Source organism: Mustela nigripes, chromosome 5, assembly GCF_022355385.1.
Source record: "Mustela nigripes isolate SB6536 chromosome 5, MUSNIG.SB6536, whole genome shotgun sequence".
Taxonomy (NCBI): domain Eukaryota; kingdom Metazoa; phylum Chordata; class Mammalia; order Carnivora; family Mustelidae; genus Mustela; species Mustela nigripes.
In genome coordinates, this window is record NC_081561.1 from 96,982,385 (window position 1) to 96,997,355 (window position 14,971).

The following is a 14,971-nucleotide window of genomic DNA, read 5'->3' on the forward strand; positions in this document are numbered from 1 at the left end:
TGATTTTGCCTCAACAGGCAATGTATTACTACAATTCACATGGTTTATATTCTTTAAATGTATTTTAAACTATAAACAATTATTCACTACGCTTCTATAAGAGAATTCTCAACCCTTAAAAACCTAAATTTCTGGTGAAAATTGAGAGGTAAACAGTAGGGGACTGTCTCTTATCCTTGCATTCCTAGGGGATTGGCAGATTTATAAATGCTTTTCATAATTTTTAGAAACACGTGACTTCTCATAGTAAATTTTCCAGATTGACATAGGACATGCTATCTTGAGCTCCTCTGTTAAAGGAAACCAAAAGTAGATGAATCAGTGCTCCGTGAATAAATAAATAAAAATTTAAGGTGGAACAGTTCCTCAAGCTACTGTTAGAGCCCTACACATATCTGGTCATATCTGTTTAAGTCAGCTGAGTTCGGTTTCTCCAGGTGCTGTTGTTTACAACCTAAGTGTTTCTAATGACTAAAGGGGATGGGCTACTTTATTATCTATCATACTTATAACAAGTCTAGCATTATGTGGCTGATTTTATGTAATTCATACAATAGGAAAATGATCGTGAGTGAAAGTGATGTACTCCAGCTCCAACACTCACTTTGTTTAGAGCTAAAGTGTGGGCACTGAAAAAAAAAAAAAAAATCAACCCCCCCCCCGCATACCTGAAGATAGTAGTGCTTGGAAATAGGATTCTCTGTCGAATTTATGGTTTGCTTAGGATGCGTAGCTGGAGTAATAGCATTCCTCTTCCAGAGCCTGAGAACGTGCGTTAGAATCTGGCCAGATAGCCCTATGCTTCTCCTACACTTCCAAAGATAAGGGGCTTGAAGCTACCTGCCTTCACAAAGAAGGGGAGGATTGCTTGTAAATTATATCTCACCAAATTTGATTCTTATAAAAGGTGGAGGGAAGGGAACCTAGTGGTACCTGAGCAAAAGAAAACCAGTGAACTTGTCATAGCACACGCAGTGGTCTTGTGGTTTTCGCTTCTCAAAAATGTTCCTGGCCGGATTGGCTGGCGCTGGTCCCTCCCAGTCCGCCCGGCAGCGCCGGTCCCGGAGCGCGGTTGGCGCGCCTCCCTCGCCCCGCCCCCTTCCAGAGATCTGGGCCCAGGCGGTTCCAGCAGCCCCAGGTCCATTGAATCTGCCGCCGCTTCCGACGGGCACCTTCGCTTAGCAGTTCCGTCAGCGGAGACTCTGCTCTGTCCTCGGCCGCTTCGTCTGCCTCTCCGGCCTCCGTCTGCTCGAGTTCTCTCGCCTCTGCCTCAAGTGTGAGAAGGGAAAGTTGGGCGACACTGCGCGGTTTCACCCGGACAGAGGTCCAGTCCCGCTCGGATGAGAGACAGGTGACCTCTCGCGCAGCCCCGGCCCGGCCACAGCAAGCACGTTCTGCCTCCCGGCCCGCGGGTTCCTTCAGAAGCCACTCGGCGCCTCGCCTGGGACTCCCCCCGGCTCGGGGCGGCGATGGGACCCACGGCCGCCACCAAGTTCAGGGAGCGCTTGCCGCTCCTGTTTCTCCTGCTGCTGCTGCCTGCGATCGCGGCGGCGCCCTCGGGGTTGGGCGTGGGCGCGACACGCGGCGGAGGTGAGTCCCGGGGCCTCGGACCCTGGTCGCCGTCTGGGGCCGCCGATGCCCCGCCCCCCTCAGGTCCCCGCGACGGGCTCCTTCCCCGCTCCGCGGAGTGCGCCGGGACTTTGTCGCCCTGCGGGTCGGAAAAGAGTGGACCTGGGCCACCACGGACTGCCAGGCTCCGGGCGCGCGGAGCTGGGGAGTAGGTGGGGAGAGGCTGCGGTGGGGAGCCTGCGGTCGGCCCCAGGCCCCACCTGCCTCTCTGTGAGGGGGTACCCAGTCCCAGAGCCCCGGGCTATGTGCAGGACGGGGCGATCGCGCAGGGCCTGGACCCCACACAACCGCGCGACTCTGCCACTGACGCAACTTCTCCGTGCGTCACCATCCCCGCTGCTCCAGCGCTCCCCATGGATGTATTTTGTGGACCTCTTTGCGGTTTTTTGGTTTGTTTGTTTGTTTGCGGAGTTTCTTCTGTTTGGCTCCTATTTCTATATCATTCTCACTTATGCACTTCTCTGAGCCTGGGAATCCCTTCCTCTCCTCTCTGCTCCGGAAATTCTTGATAATCGAGTCAGTGCAACGCCGGACAGGCCTGTCTTCACTTTACCGGCACGCATCCTTGAAGCACATTAGCGCCATCTCCCGGGCCTTGCTGAATCCTGCGACTCATGATCCTCAACTCTCCCTGGTCTGGCTTTAGGAGTCTGTCCTCACCCTGCCCCCACCCTGCCCAGCTCCTCCGGTGCAGCCCCGCCCCTGCCCTTCATCTTTCTACCGGACACTGCCCTGCATCCTGACAGTCCTCAAACATGTAGGCCTCCTGTCCTATGGCCAGGCTGGCGTGTCCCTGGACTGGGTAGAGGAACTGAGGCAGGGGTTGGCATGGTAGGCGCAGGTTCCTATCTGGGGCTATGTGGCCTCCTGCCCCGCATGGGTATCCTGATCCTATCCCAACAAGGGAAGGTCGCCAGCCTCCAAGGCTAGGGGAGCTGCTATGCAGGGACAGTTCTTGCTCTGTCTTGCCCACATTCTAGTGCTGTCACCTGGATGGCAGAGGGGTGTCTGCTGCTCTTTTTTCCAGCCCCAACCACCACCTGTGTTTTCCCTTCACAGATGCTCTCTCGATTTCCTGCCATTACTTCATCACATCTCAGGCCAAGCCTGGACAACCGTGGTGTGAGGTTCAAGGCCAGATCAATGGCAAAACATTTCTTTTCTATGACTGTCAGACCAAGGAGTTCAAACCCATTGATCCTTGGGGGAGGAAGCTGAAGGACCCATCATTTTGGCAGCAAAAGGAGGAAACTGTGAAACTCCTGGTGGAAGAGCTCAGAAAGAAACTGCTGGACATCAAAGCAGAGAATTTCACTAAGAGCGGTAAGTCTCAAGGCCCAGGGCAGAAGGAGAACACTTTGTCAGGGCCGGGGAGCTATTGTGGTCATGTAAATCTTCGAAGTGGGTCCCACATATGTGGCCTAGCAGCCAGCGTAGACAAGGAGGCCAGAGCAGGACCAGGAGGGCCGGGAGTGAGCTGAGGAGTGCACAGTGGGTGGGACAAAGGATTGGTCAGGACCAGAGGCTGACTTGTTTCTCTGCTGGGGGCAGGGACAGGTTCTCTCACCATGCAGGGGAGGCTCATGTGTGAGCGTGGGGCCGATGGACACACCAGAGCATCCTGGCAGTTTTGCTTCAATGAGCCGATAACCTACCGCTTTGACCCGAACAACAGAAAGTGGACAGTGGATCATTCTGGAGGCCAACAGGTTAAGGACATGTTGGATGGTGACAGAGAGCTGACCATGCTGCTCGTGAGGACCTCCAACGGAGACTGTCAGAGCTGGCTCCAGCAAGTGTGGGAGCACTGGGATGAAACCCAGGAGACCACAGGTAACTCAGAATACTGGGTGGACTGCTGGTTCTCTTGTGGTGGGCTCCACTTGCTCCACAGTGTTGTGTGTGTGTGTGTGTGTGTGTGTGTGTGTGTAAGTGATGCATACATGATGAGTTGTGCTTAGGAGTACAAGGGCCACTAGTATGTCCTAGCATCCTTCCTTTCCCGTCTCACATCCTGGCATCTCTCCCTACCGCACATACCTTTGGTCCTCTCACTGTGGATTTCTTGCTGGCCCCAACCTGAAGGCTTCATTTTGTTTCCAGAGATTTACTTTTTACTGTTCCCTTTTCTGAGCCTCATTGGTGTTTTTTCATCTCCCCTGCTCTCTTTCTTGAAATCCTTCAATGCCAGGTGAAATGTCAGCTCCTGACAAATGTCTCTGTCACCATCCATACATATCCCCTCCTCTTCTGTCACAGCAGGAGTGACTATCTATATGGAAAGCCTTGCTTCCCCCATTAGCTGTATGATCTGCATGAACCGTCCTCCCTTTCATTCTCAGGACTGGTCACAGTGGCTGCCACAAACATGGTGGAAGGAGGACATCTGGGCTGTAGGATTACCTGGGGCAGCAGCAGCTAAAGACTTATGCCCCCAGTTTGGAGCTCCAGACCAGGACTCTCACTATTGTGTTTCCATTTCAGGAGCACCAGCCACAACACTGCATGTAGCTCTGTTCAAAGGCGCAGCCATCAGGCCGATCGCTTCCGTCTTCCTTGTGGTCCTCAAGCACTCAATCCTCCTTGTCGTCCAAGGCATAGTCCTATGAGTACCAGGTACTGTGGGCAGAACTGAGTCAGAAGTGAGAGGCAGATAGCCTGAGGTGAAGACAGAAAAAGGTGAATAGCAAGCCCTTGTCCTATTGCTTCAACCTTCTCACCTGAATATGAGACCAGATGTGTTGGACTATATTAGCTTCTCCCAAGAAAGAGACTTATCAGGAGCTGCTGATGTAAAGGTTGAGGTACATAATTATTACAAGGGATTGGCTCACGACTAGGGGGTCTGCAAGTTGGAGACACAGGGAAGCTGGTGGTGGGGTTCCAGCACAAACCTGAACGCCTGAGAATCAGGGCCTCAGCGGTGTAAGTCCTGTTCCAAAGAACAAAAAGAACAAAACTAGGTCCAGGAGTGCTAATGACGAATGCTGAGGGCAGCAGAAGGATGGCCCAGCCAAACTGAGGGCAACGTCATCTTTCCTCCGTTTGTTCCATTCAGGCCCTTGTGGATTTGATGAGGACAGTCTTTTTAACTCAGTCTACTGATTCAAATGCTCATCTCTTCCAGAAACACTCTCTAGACAGACCCAGAAAGAACGTTTTCCTAGCTACTGGGGTGTCCCTTGGCCCAGTTGAGTTGACCTGTAAAAGGAGTCTCACATTGCTTGGTAGTAGTTACGTGGGCAAGCTTAGCCTTGAGCTCTGATAGCGCCTCGCTAAGGCTGGTGGGAAAGCACAGGGCTCTCCCTCCCCTAACCCCAAACTTTACATCCGGTTTTTGCTAAAAGGATTGAGCAAAATCAGGCCTGACTCAGACCAGCTTTTCACCTGGGGAGGTGCCCAAGTCGGGGGTGGTGTACAGACAGTAGGAGCACCGGGCACGGATAGCACTCTGGTTTGGGAGAGAGCAGCTGGTGGCTGCACGTGATGTGTCCTAGGAATGGGGGACCTCTCCATGCTGCATCTCCATGCTGAACCAAAGAAGAGGGGTGGGAAGGCTGTTGCCCACCCAACCAAAGCCTGGCTTGCAGGGTTCTGCTCCCACACAACTCAGCTTGGGTGGTGGCAGCTAAGACAGAGGGCCCATGGGAGACTCTCCAGGATGAGATTCAAAGGCCAGAGATCCAGGGTACCCTGGGATATCTGGCTCAGACCTGGTGCTCTCACCTGGCAGCTAGCCTCCTATGGAGCCCAGAGCCTCAGCCAGCTAAACTGCCCCTACCTTGAGCAGAGGTGCCTCAAGAGTGCCTCCGGAGGGGGCATTGAATTGCTGTTGGAATGGGATGCTGTCACCTGACCAGACCAGGAAAGGGTGTGGCAGGGCAAGGACGGTCACACTCAGACCTTGTGTTCAGCTACCAAGACGAGGAGAGGCTGAGGACAAGGGAAGATGGATCTTTGCCTGTAACCTTCCCCAAGGCTACAGGGACCAGGAACCATGGCTTTCTGGGTAGGGCTCCCAGCTACTCTCTCAGGCCTTCCCACCAGAGGGGTCCAGGATCTATGTCATGGGAACAGATGAATCATTGGTGGCTTTAGTCTTGAGCCTAGGTGTTCAGGAGTAGGGCCTGAGGCTGACTGTTTTGTGGTAATGAGAGAAGAGTTTGGTCAGGCTGCTGGACCCAGGGGTTGGGTGGCCCAGGGTCGGTGGGGGGGGAGTGTAGGGTGATACTCAACCCTCAGTGTGAGCTGGGCTTTGAGCCAGGAAGTAACTAGGGAGGCAGAAGCCCAGGAGGACTGACCCAGGATTTCCTCAGCCACTGGAACAAGCTCCTGTTTCTCTTTTAGAGGCTGAAGTTGCTAAAAGAAGGGCCTGAGGATGTGCTCTCCTGCACCTGCTCTCCCTTCTGGTGAGTGACCTTCTACCTGCTGTTCATGTCCACCAACGGGACCTTCCATCCCTATGGCAAAAGCGGAATCCTCCAGTCCTTCAGGAGATTGTGATTATGGTGGAGATATAGTATTTCCCTGCCTTCATTCTCCGTCACGATGATCTTTTTCTTAACACTGATGTTCTGGTGCTAACTGTTGGGATTCCTGGACTTGGCCTTCTAACTGCCTGAACAAGAATTCTGAACAAAGAGATTATTTCCCAGGTTCTCCTTTGGTATTGGAAATCAGACACTTGTCAATATCACGAGCCGCTCATTGCTGAAAAAATACTGTGTGAAAGCAGAGAATCTCAGGGCTTCTTTCTTTTGAGACTCAGATCTTTTAAATAGAACAAGATTATATTTATGATAGTTTATCCTTTAAACTTTAATTTATCCTTTAAGTAAGTATTTAAATAAAATATTAAAGGTTACATTATTTCAGAAGTTTACACTATAACGCAATGGAAATAAATGGCATTCAGTCTCTCTGAAACCACCTCTCAAGTAGTCATTTGTAAGTGTCAAACATGATCCTGACACTCTGGGTACAGAAAAAATTCTGGAAATGAAGCAATGAGATTTGGATTTCCCCGGACCAGACCTCTCCAGCAGTGACTCTCCTTTGATTCCTCCCCTCCAACTCACCTCCTTCAGGCACAGTGAGTCTTCAAGAAGGAAACAGATCTGCTTCTAAAAGTTGAGATGCCCTTCAACAGGCAAATAGATAAAGAAGATGTGGTCCATAAAAATAAGGGAATATTACCCAGCCATCAGAAAGGATGAATACCCAACTTTTGCATCACATCGATGGGACTGGAGGAGATTATGCTGAGTGAAATAAGTCAAGCAAAGAAAGTCAATTATCATATGGTTTCGCTTACTTGTGGAGCATAAGGAATAGCATGGAGAACATTAGGAGAAGGAAGGGAAAAACGAAGGGGGAGGAATTGGAGGGGGAGACTGTGGACTCTGAGAAACTGAGAGTTTTAGAGGGGGAGGGTGGGGGCATGGGTGAGCCTGGTGGTGGGTATTAAGGAGGGCACGTATCACGTGGAGCACTGGGTGTTATATGCATACAGTGAATCATGGAACACTACATCAAAAACTAATGATGTACTATATGGTGACTAACATAACATAATAAAAAATAGTAATAATAAAAAATTGTTTTATCATGGACAAAGGATGAGTATCCAGAATATATAAAGAGCTCCTACAAACACACTGGAACAAGTATGGTTCTCCAAAGCTGCAGTACATGGCAAATAAGCCTATGAAAAGATTGAAAATCTCACAAATAATCAAGAAAACTCTACTTGGAAGGACAATGGGAATAGACAAAGCTGGTAAAAGGTACAAACTTGCAGGTATGAGACTCATAAATTCTGGGGATTAATGTGCAGCATAGTGACAATAGTTAATATTATTGAACTGTATATTTGTTTTTTTTTTTTAAGATTTTATTTATTCATTTGACAGATTACAAGTAGGCAGAGAGGCAGGCAGGGAGGAGGAAAAGAAGCAGACTTCCTGCTGAGCAGCGAGTCCGACACACTCCATCCCGGGACCCTGAGATCATAAACCCAAGCCGAAGGCAGAGACCTTAACCCACTGAGGCACCCAGGCGCTCCTATTTGTTCTTTTTTTAAAAACACAAATGTCTATTACTTTAATATATTAAATATTCAAATTCTATCCAGCGATCTTGAAATATTGTATTATATAACCAGAGAATACAAAGGGGAAAAAAGGCAGTGATTGGAAACTAAATCTTACCCAGAAAATTAAAAAGGAAACTTATTATATATTCATATAATTCCAAGGTTAACTAAGTCCTGCCAGACCTATTTCTTAAAACACACCATCTTTTATTATGACAAATCTTTAATGTCACATTGCTTAAAATTTTCATTAAACTTTTACTTATCAAATTTAGCCTAAAATTGGAAGCCAATTCCTCTTCACATTTACATAAGTCAGGTCAATTATTGTTTAAATATGGTATCTTGTTTACTGACTAATATGAGAAAATCTGATTTTTTTTTTATTAGAAGCCATTATTGGGGCACCTGGGTAGCTCAGTCCAGTAAGTATTTGCCTTCTGCTCAGGTGAGGATCCCGGGATGCTGAGAAGCAAGTCCACCCTCGTGGCCTCTGCCTGCCTCCTGCTCAGTGCTCAGGGTTCGGCCTGCTCCCCCGACCCCATTGCACCCCCCTACCCCATCGTTCTCTCCTTCTCTCTCTCAAATTAAAAAAAATGTAATGATCATTGAGCTTCCCCAAGTTCCTAGGTCCATTAACACTGGTATAAAAACCATGTGCTCCTGGGATGGGGCAAAGCCCAGGACCACCCACAGCTCCCCCTCAAGGAGGCAGAACATACAACTCTCCTTGGGTGGTGGCAGGTAAGACAGAGGACCCATGGGAGAGACTCTGCAGGATGAGATCTGAAAGCCAGAGCTCCCCTGGGATACCTGGGATCCCTGGCTCAGCCCTGGTGCTCTCATCTGGCAGCTAGCCTCCTGCAGAGCCCAGAGCCCCAGCCAGATGAACTGTCCCTGCTTGAGCAGAGGTCCCTCAGGAGGGAGGGGGCATTGAGTTGCTATTGGAATGGGATGCTGTCACCTGACTGGACCAAGAAAGGGTGTGGCAGGACAAGGACAGTCACACTCAGATCTTGTGTTCAGCCACCAAGGTGAGGATAGGCTGCAAGGGAAGACAGATTTGTGTCTAAAAGTCTCCCCAATGATCCAGAAACCAGGATTCAGGTCCCTTTCTTTGGGTAGGGCTCCCAGCCCCTCCTTTATGGCTTCTGATCCAGAGGTTGGGTCAAGGTCTAATTAAAGGGAACAGATGATTCATTCCTGGTTTTAGTCTTTTTTTTTTTTTCTTTTTAAATTGCGTGGAGCACTGGGTGTGGTGCAAAAAACAATGAATACTGTTACGCTGAAAAAAAAATTTAAATAATAAAAAAAAAGAAGTACTTTCAGCCAGAGATTAGGCAGATCCTTGTTCAAATCTTTAAAGCTTTGATTAAACATAAAAATGAAATTGAAAAAAAAAGATTTTATTTATTAATTTGACAGAGGCACAGCAAAAGAGGGAACACAAACAGGGGGAGTGGGAGAGGGAGAAGCAGACTTCCCACTGAGCAGGGAGCCCAATGCAGGGCTCAATTTCAGGACCCTGGGATCATGACCCGAGGAGAAAGCAGATGCTCAAGGACTGAGCCACCCAGACTCCCCCCTGGTTTTAATCTTGAGCCCCACTTTTTGGTCGGGGGCCTGGAGCTGACTCTGTTGTGCTAATGAGGGAAGAGTGTGTTCAGGTTCTGGACCCAGGGGTTGGGGAGCTGTGGAGGTGGGGAGATGCTGGGCCATCAGTGAGGACAGGTCTTTGAGACAGGGAGTGACTGGGGGAGGGTTTAGGGGACAGTAGGACTGACCCAGGATTTCCTCAGCCACTTAAACAAGCTCCTATCTGTCTTTTAGTGGCTGAGGTTGCTACAAGGAGCCCCTAGGATGTGCTCTCCTGCATCTACTGTCCCTCCTGGGGAGTGTTCTTTCCACCATCTGCTGTTCACCTTAACCAATGAGAGCTTCGATCCCTAGAACAAAGGAAGAATCCTCCAGATCATCATGATTATGGGGGAGGTGGAACATTTCATTGCCTTCATTCTCGGTCATGATAATCCACCTTTGCACTCTTTGATAACATTAACGCTGTTTTCTGTTGGTGCCAGCTGCTGGAATCCCAACAGTTTGCCTTCTAACTGCTTAAACAAGAATTTTGTATGAAGAGAGTATTGCGCAACCTCTCCTTTGGTAGTGAAAGTGAGACACTTGTCAGTGATTCTGTTCATTGTTTAAAAAATATATATTATATGACATTAGAGAACCTCGGGGATTCTTTCTCTCTTTTGTGACACAACCTCAAGTCCTTTAAATACAACGAGATTAGAGAGGAGAGCTAAGGTGGTAGAGTAGTGGGAGCACCCAAGGCGTCCCTCATCCCTCGAACACAGCTGGATAAACATCCTAGCATTCTGAACACCCGAGACAGTGATCTGAGGACGAACAGAACAAACTACACAATGAGAGGGAGAAGAGAGGCCATGTCATCATGGAAGTAGGAGTTGCGGAGGTGTGATTTGGGGGAGAAGGGTACTGCAGGGGCTGCAGCGGGGAGGGGGCCCTGGTCATGGAGAGAAGTGATGGAGAGGAAGACAGAGGGAGAGAGGAGTGCACGGGGGATCCCACAAGGCAAACAGTTCCTCAAAGCCATTGACTGGGAAAACGAGATGGGTTGATCGTTTTCACAACAACCAACAGAGTTCAAAGACTGGAGTTTTAGAAGTCTGCAGTGTGCCTGGTGTGGAGTCTGTGCATGCAGATTTCACCTGCTCTACGGATTCAGCTCATTTCTAAAGGGCAAACTTTCCCATTGGGATCTAGTGCCATTGTGCGGTGCACCTCAGGGTTCCCGCATCTGCAGAGTTCATGGACCAGGCTACTGAGGACAGAAGCCTGAGCATGGGACAGGGGCTTCGCGTCAGGATTAAAAAAAAAAAGAAGAATTTCCCTTATTCGATATTGAAATCCCCAAGAAATTACAGATGAGATGTAATCATAGAGGCCCCTTTAGGCATTATGAGCACAATCTTGGGGCCAAGACCTTGTTCCTCTTGGGACACCACAGCCTGACCCCAGAGAGGACACAGCTGTTCCTCCTGTAGACCACACACAAACCAGGGATATGCAAAAAGCTGGAAGACACACCACAGAGGGCAAACACATTGCTCATAACCCAAGGCCAGAGAAATGTCTCACCTGATTCTGTTCCAAACCAGGCTCCAAGTCACAGGGTTCCTCAGGGATAGAGACCAGACGCATGCAAGTCCAGGGGGGAGGATAGGCATGCGGGGAGGATGTGTCAGAGATGCAGAAGCTCCTGGGGAAGGGCTCTGACAGAGGAAACCCTATGGAGGCAGCGCTGGTCACCCTCGGAGTGGCAGGTGTCTGGTCTGGGGACTGGCAGCCCTGGGGAAAATGTGAAGAACCAGAGGTCCAATACAGTTGCCCTGGAGAGAACTAGGGCACCCCTGTGTGGGAGAACAGTGAGCAGCACCCCTCCCAGGCCGCGGATGCACCCATCTCCTAGCAGTGCTCAGCCTCAGACTCAGCCCCAGAAACTCCGACACGATTTTTCCCGAATGTATTGTCAGGAGTGTTCAGCACAGCGGTGGTGGAGAGAGCAGGGAAAGGAACAACGTGAACGCTCAAGGAGATGGGTGCGGTCCACGGTCCCAGTTCTCATGATCGAATGTCCTGTAGCTACTGTCCCGGAGTCTTTTGGGCACAGGATCTGGGAAGCCCCTCCTGAGACCCCCCTCTTGGCTCCTTGCTCCTGGGAATATTTAGAATTGAGAAGGTGGAGAGGAGCCAGGGTGACAGCAGGGCCAAGGAGAAGGAAGGTCAGCACTGGGAGGACAGAGGGATGTGCCCCGAGTCACCATCCAGGGCCCAGGCTGTGATGTCCTCGGACCTCACCCCAAATAACGGCTCCTGATGTATGGACCAGACTTCTGCTCTACCACCCCCTCCTCCCTGACCTCATTTATTCACCGTCTCATTCATCACCCCCTCTCTCCTCCCCTCCACCCCTCTCTTCCCTGCCCCCCTCCATCACCCTCCTCCCTCCCTCCCCTCCCTCCTCCCTCCCTCCCTCTCTTCTCTTCCCCCCATCCCCCTGCCTTCCACCCATCCTGCCTCCCTCCCCCCCCCCCCGCCATCCCCCCCCCCCCCCCCCCCCCCCCGCCTCCCCTTTCCCTCCCTCCTCCTCCTCCCTTCCTCCTTCCCTTCCTTCCCTCTGTTAGGGTACGGAGCCGGCCACCCCTCAATTAGACAGAGAACACTCTCGATAATGCGAGTCACACAGCGAGGTTTATTTCCAGCTAGCTGGGGTCTAAGTATCCGCCCGGCGCAGCGGGTTTCAACAGGGACCCCAAGCACTCAAAGCCAAGGGTTTATATAGCATTTTCAAGGCACTTCTTCATGGCTACATACATATCTTGCACCCCACTTGGACAGTTTAACTTTGTTTAACCTTTTGCCACCCCGGCGTCACCCTGGAGCCATCCTGGCGGTTAAGTGAGATTTAGGTTTAGAAGAAATTTAACTTTATTTACATTTCCTTCCTTCTGCCTCAGCCTCCTTCAGTTTTATGGTGCCACCTTAGGTCTTGAGGAACTGAGCCATTCATCTCTGGAAATTGGGCCATGGAAGAGATAGCCCTTTTTGTTGTAAATCACCAGGATATTTGCAAACCAAGGGAGATTCCTGTCTTGCAGGATTGTGATCTCTGCAAGTTAACTATTTGTTTGTCTTTAACATCTGGTCCCTGTAGCACCACCACCTAACCACCCTGGTGGTATAGGATTAAGTTGTTTTCTTGGGTTTTAGCAACTTTCTCTTATCTCAAGTTAGGTGCAGTGCCTGTGTGGGCTGGTTAGGGACGCTCAGTAAAATGGCTTCCCTGCCTTCAGGATGGCCATTCTTGTGCTAACCCACTCTTAAACCTCTCTTCCCTCCCTCCATCCTTACCCTCCCTCCCCCATGCCCTCCTCCATTTAGCAGAAGATCTGGGGTTCCTGCTCTGTACTGAGAGCTGGGGCTTCATCCGTGAGCACTCCCCCCAACCCATGTGATCATGTCCACTGTGGGAGAAGACAGGGGCAGTTCTCAGGGCTAGCAGTGGTGATGAGCACCAGGAATCTCCTCCTCAGAACAGAGGCCAGTTGCACAAAGAAAAGAATGGAGAGACCCATGCTTAGACCTTCCTCTAGAAAAATAGAGTCCTGAAAAGTGATGAAAAGTAAATATATCCTAGACTCCATGCAATGTGAGTGCTAATGGCCCATACGCCCTGATTCCTAGAAGCAGCAAAGAGTAAATCAACCAGTTCAAGTGGGGGTTAGTGACACAACATTTCTGACCAAATGACAGCATTTCAGCCAACATCTCCAGGGCTTCTGAGTTTTCCCAAGGGTCTCTCTGATCCTCTGACTCTTCGAATGACTTCCTTGGGAAGCTCTGTCCTGTCGTCTTCATTGTCTCCTGCCTTTTCCCCAATACTAAAAATAGTACTCCTGTATGATCTCACTACTGGATTATTTGCAGGAAATGAAGTCAGTTTCTCAAAGTGAAATCTGCACATCTCACCCAATCTCCCTGAGGAGGGGTGGCCAGCCTTAGCAACAGGGCACCCATGTGGAAAGTCATAAGCAACCCTCCCCTGGAGGCAGGTGCCTCCCTGGACAATGGGCTGCCCCAGGGCTGGGAGGTCTCCACTGCAGCGCATTCAATGTCCTGGATACTAGGAGGAGACAGAGTACAGCACCAGACCACTGAGGGTCAGGACACACTGCCCCAAATATGGCACCTTGGTGAATTAAATATAGAAACTGGAAGAGTTTTCCATAGAGCAGAAGCAGTAAGGTCCCTCTGATCCCCAGCCATCAGCCCTTCTTCCCTGAAGCAGGTCCGAATACTCCCAGGTGTTACTTTCTCTCTCCAGATGGCAGGGAGGACACGCTCATCACCAGAGTCAAGGAATTTAGGGCCACAAAGTCTAGAGGAACAAACCTGGTTAAACTAACCTTTATCTTCCTAGTTAGTTTTTTACCCTTTACCGGCCCTAGCTCAAACCCCTGTGTCTCTCAATTCTTCACACATTGATTGCTTCTTTGCCTAAAACATAGAACTGTCTGCTTCAATTGCCTCTGCTGGTCTCCTTATTCTTGTGAACCCTCCCCCCCCCAAAAAAAGAAATCCCTACACTTTGCCAGCTTTTCTCCTGTTCATCTGTCTTTGTCAATTTCCAGACCCAGCCAGGGAATTGAAGAGGAGTTGAAGAAAACTTTCCTCTCTTGCAGGCTTGTTGAGGGGGTGGGGGGGTGGCAGGTGGAGTCTGGAAAATCCATCCCATCTTCCTGACCTTGGTTAAAACTGTCCTCTGCTGGGAAGCAGCACAGAGTTGTGCATGGCTGGGGGAGCCAGAGAGAGGCAGGTGGAACATGTAGCCAGGGGACTTGGCCAAACTGACAGAAGGGAGGGGGTGGGGGATGGGGTAGCTGGGTGACAAGTATTAAGAAGGGCACATGTTGTGATGAGCACTGGGTGTTACAGGCAACTAATGAATCACTGAACACTACATTAAAATCTACTGATGTACGATGTGTTGGCTAATAAATTTAAATTTTAAAAATTAAGTTAAATTAAAAAATAAAAAATAAAACCAGGGCAGAAACCACACATAACTCAGAGGGCTCCAAGCTCTTGGAGGCTGAGCTAGCAACCACAGCCAAGGTCTCTGGCAGTCAGGGGACTGAAGGTCTGAGAGGTGGCTTGGTGCACCCCTGCCCCTGAAGGCCCATGGTCATGGCAAGGTGCAGGGACTGGGAGGGAAGACCCTACTAGAGGCCATCCTGGCTCCACGGCCAGTGCAGGACCACTCCCACCCCCACCAGGCAGTGTCTTTCTAGAAGCAGGAAGAAAACCTTTACCCTTGATTGTTCTTTTCAAATATGGTTGCTCAGCATTGACACAGAAATTAACCAATGTAATACTGGAGCCGTTCACAGCTGAAAATGACCCAGAAGTTATCAAACTCTAGTGACCACAAAGAGAGGGCCTTGTGTCCCCAGGCAGGCCTCCTGTGTGCAGATGCAGCTGGGGCCCTGGAAATGCCCATGTGGGCAGGGCTGGGCTCCATGGTCTCCCTCGAGGGGACAGAAGTAGGAACCTGCTCTCACAGCTCTGCTCAGGAGAGCACCTCCTGATGGAGATGGGGACAGCCCCTCATGAGACCCAGATGTCCTGGTGATTCTTGGGCACGGCCTGAATCTCAGG

General features: G+C 50.2%; 1 protein-coding gene across 3 annotated transcripts; it reads left to right on the plus strand.

Moving 5' to 3' along the window:
- Positions 1–1,023: 1,023 nt before the first annotated feature.
- Positions 1,024–7,044, plus strand: LOC132017419 (UL16-binding protein 2-like). 3 transcript variants are annotated; one of them, XR_009404275.1, is made up of 6 exons: positions 1,027–1,590; positions 2,689–2,952; positions 3,181–3,462; positions 4,114–4,245; positions 5,977–6,038; positions 6,717–7,044. XR_009404275.1 is itself a non-coding variant. In XM_059399204.1 (5 exons), exons 1-4 carry the CDS (start codon positions 1,470–1,472, stop codon positions 4,236–4,238), a joined length of 786 nt encoding a protein of 261 aa, XP_059255187.1. In that variant the 5' UTR covers positions 1,024–1,469; the 3' UTR covers positions 4,239–4,245; positions 5,977–7,044. The 3 variants fall into 3 exon arrangements, 2 of the variants coding, with proteins under 2 accessions (XP_059255187.1, XP_059255185.1); XM_059399204.1 differs by having other exon boundaries at positions 1,024–1,590; positions 3,187–3,462; positions 5,977–7,044; XM_059399202.1 differs by having other exon boundaries at positions 5,977–7,044.
- Positions 7,045–14,971: the final 7,927 nt, after the last annotated feature.

What these genes read in the sequence shown, in the direction of transcription:
- LOC132017419 (XM_059399202.1), top strand. Translation starts at nt 1,470, where the DNA reads ATGGGACCCACGGCCGCCACCAAGTTCAGGGAGCGCTTGCCGCTCCTG. An exon ending in GGGCGCGACACGCGGCGGAG is followed by an intron (nt 1,591 to 2,688) that starts GTGAGTCCCGGG and finishes TTCCCTTCACAG; the next exon opens with ATGCTCTCTCGATTTCCTGC. An exon ending in TGAAACCCAGGAGACCACAG is followed by an intron (nt 3,463 to 4,113) that starts GTAACTCAGAAT and finishes TTTCCATTTCAG; the next exon opens with GAGCACCAGCCACAACACTG.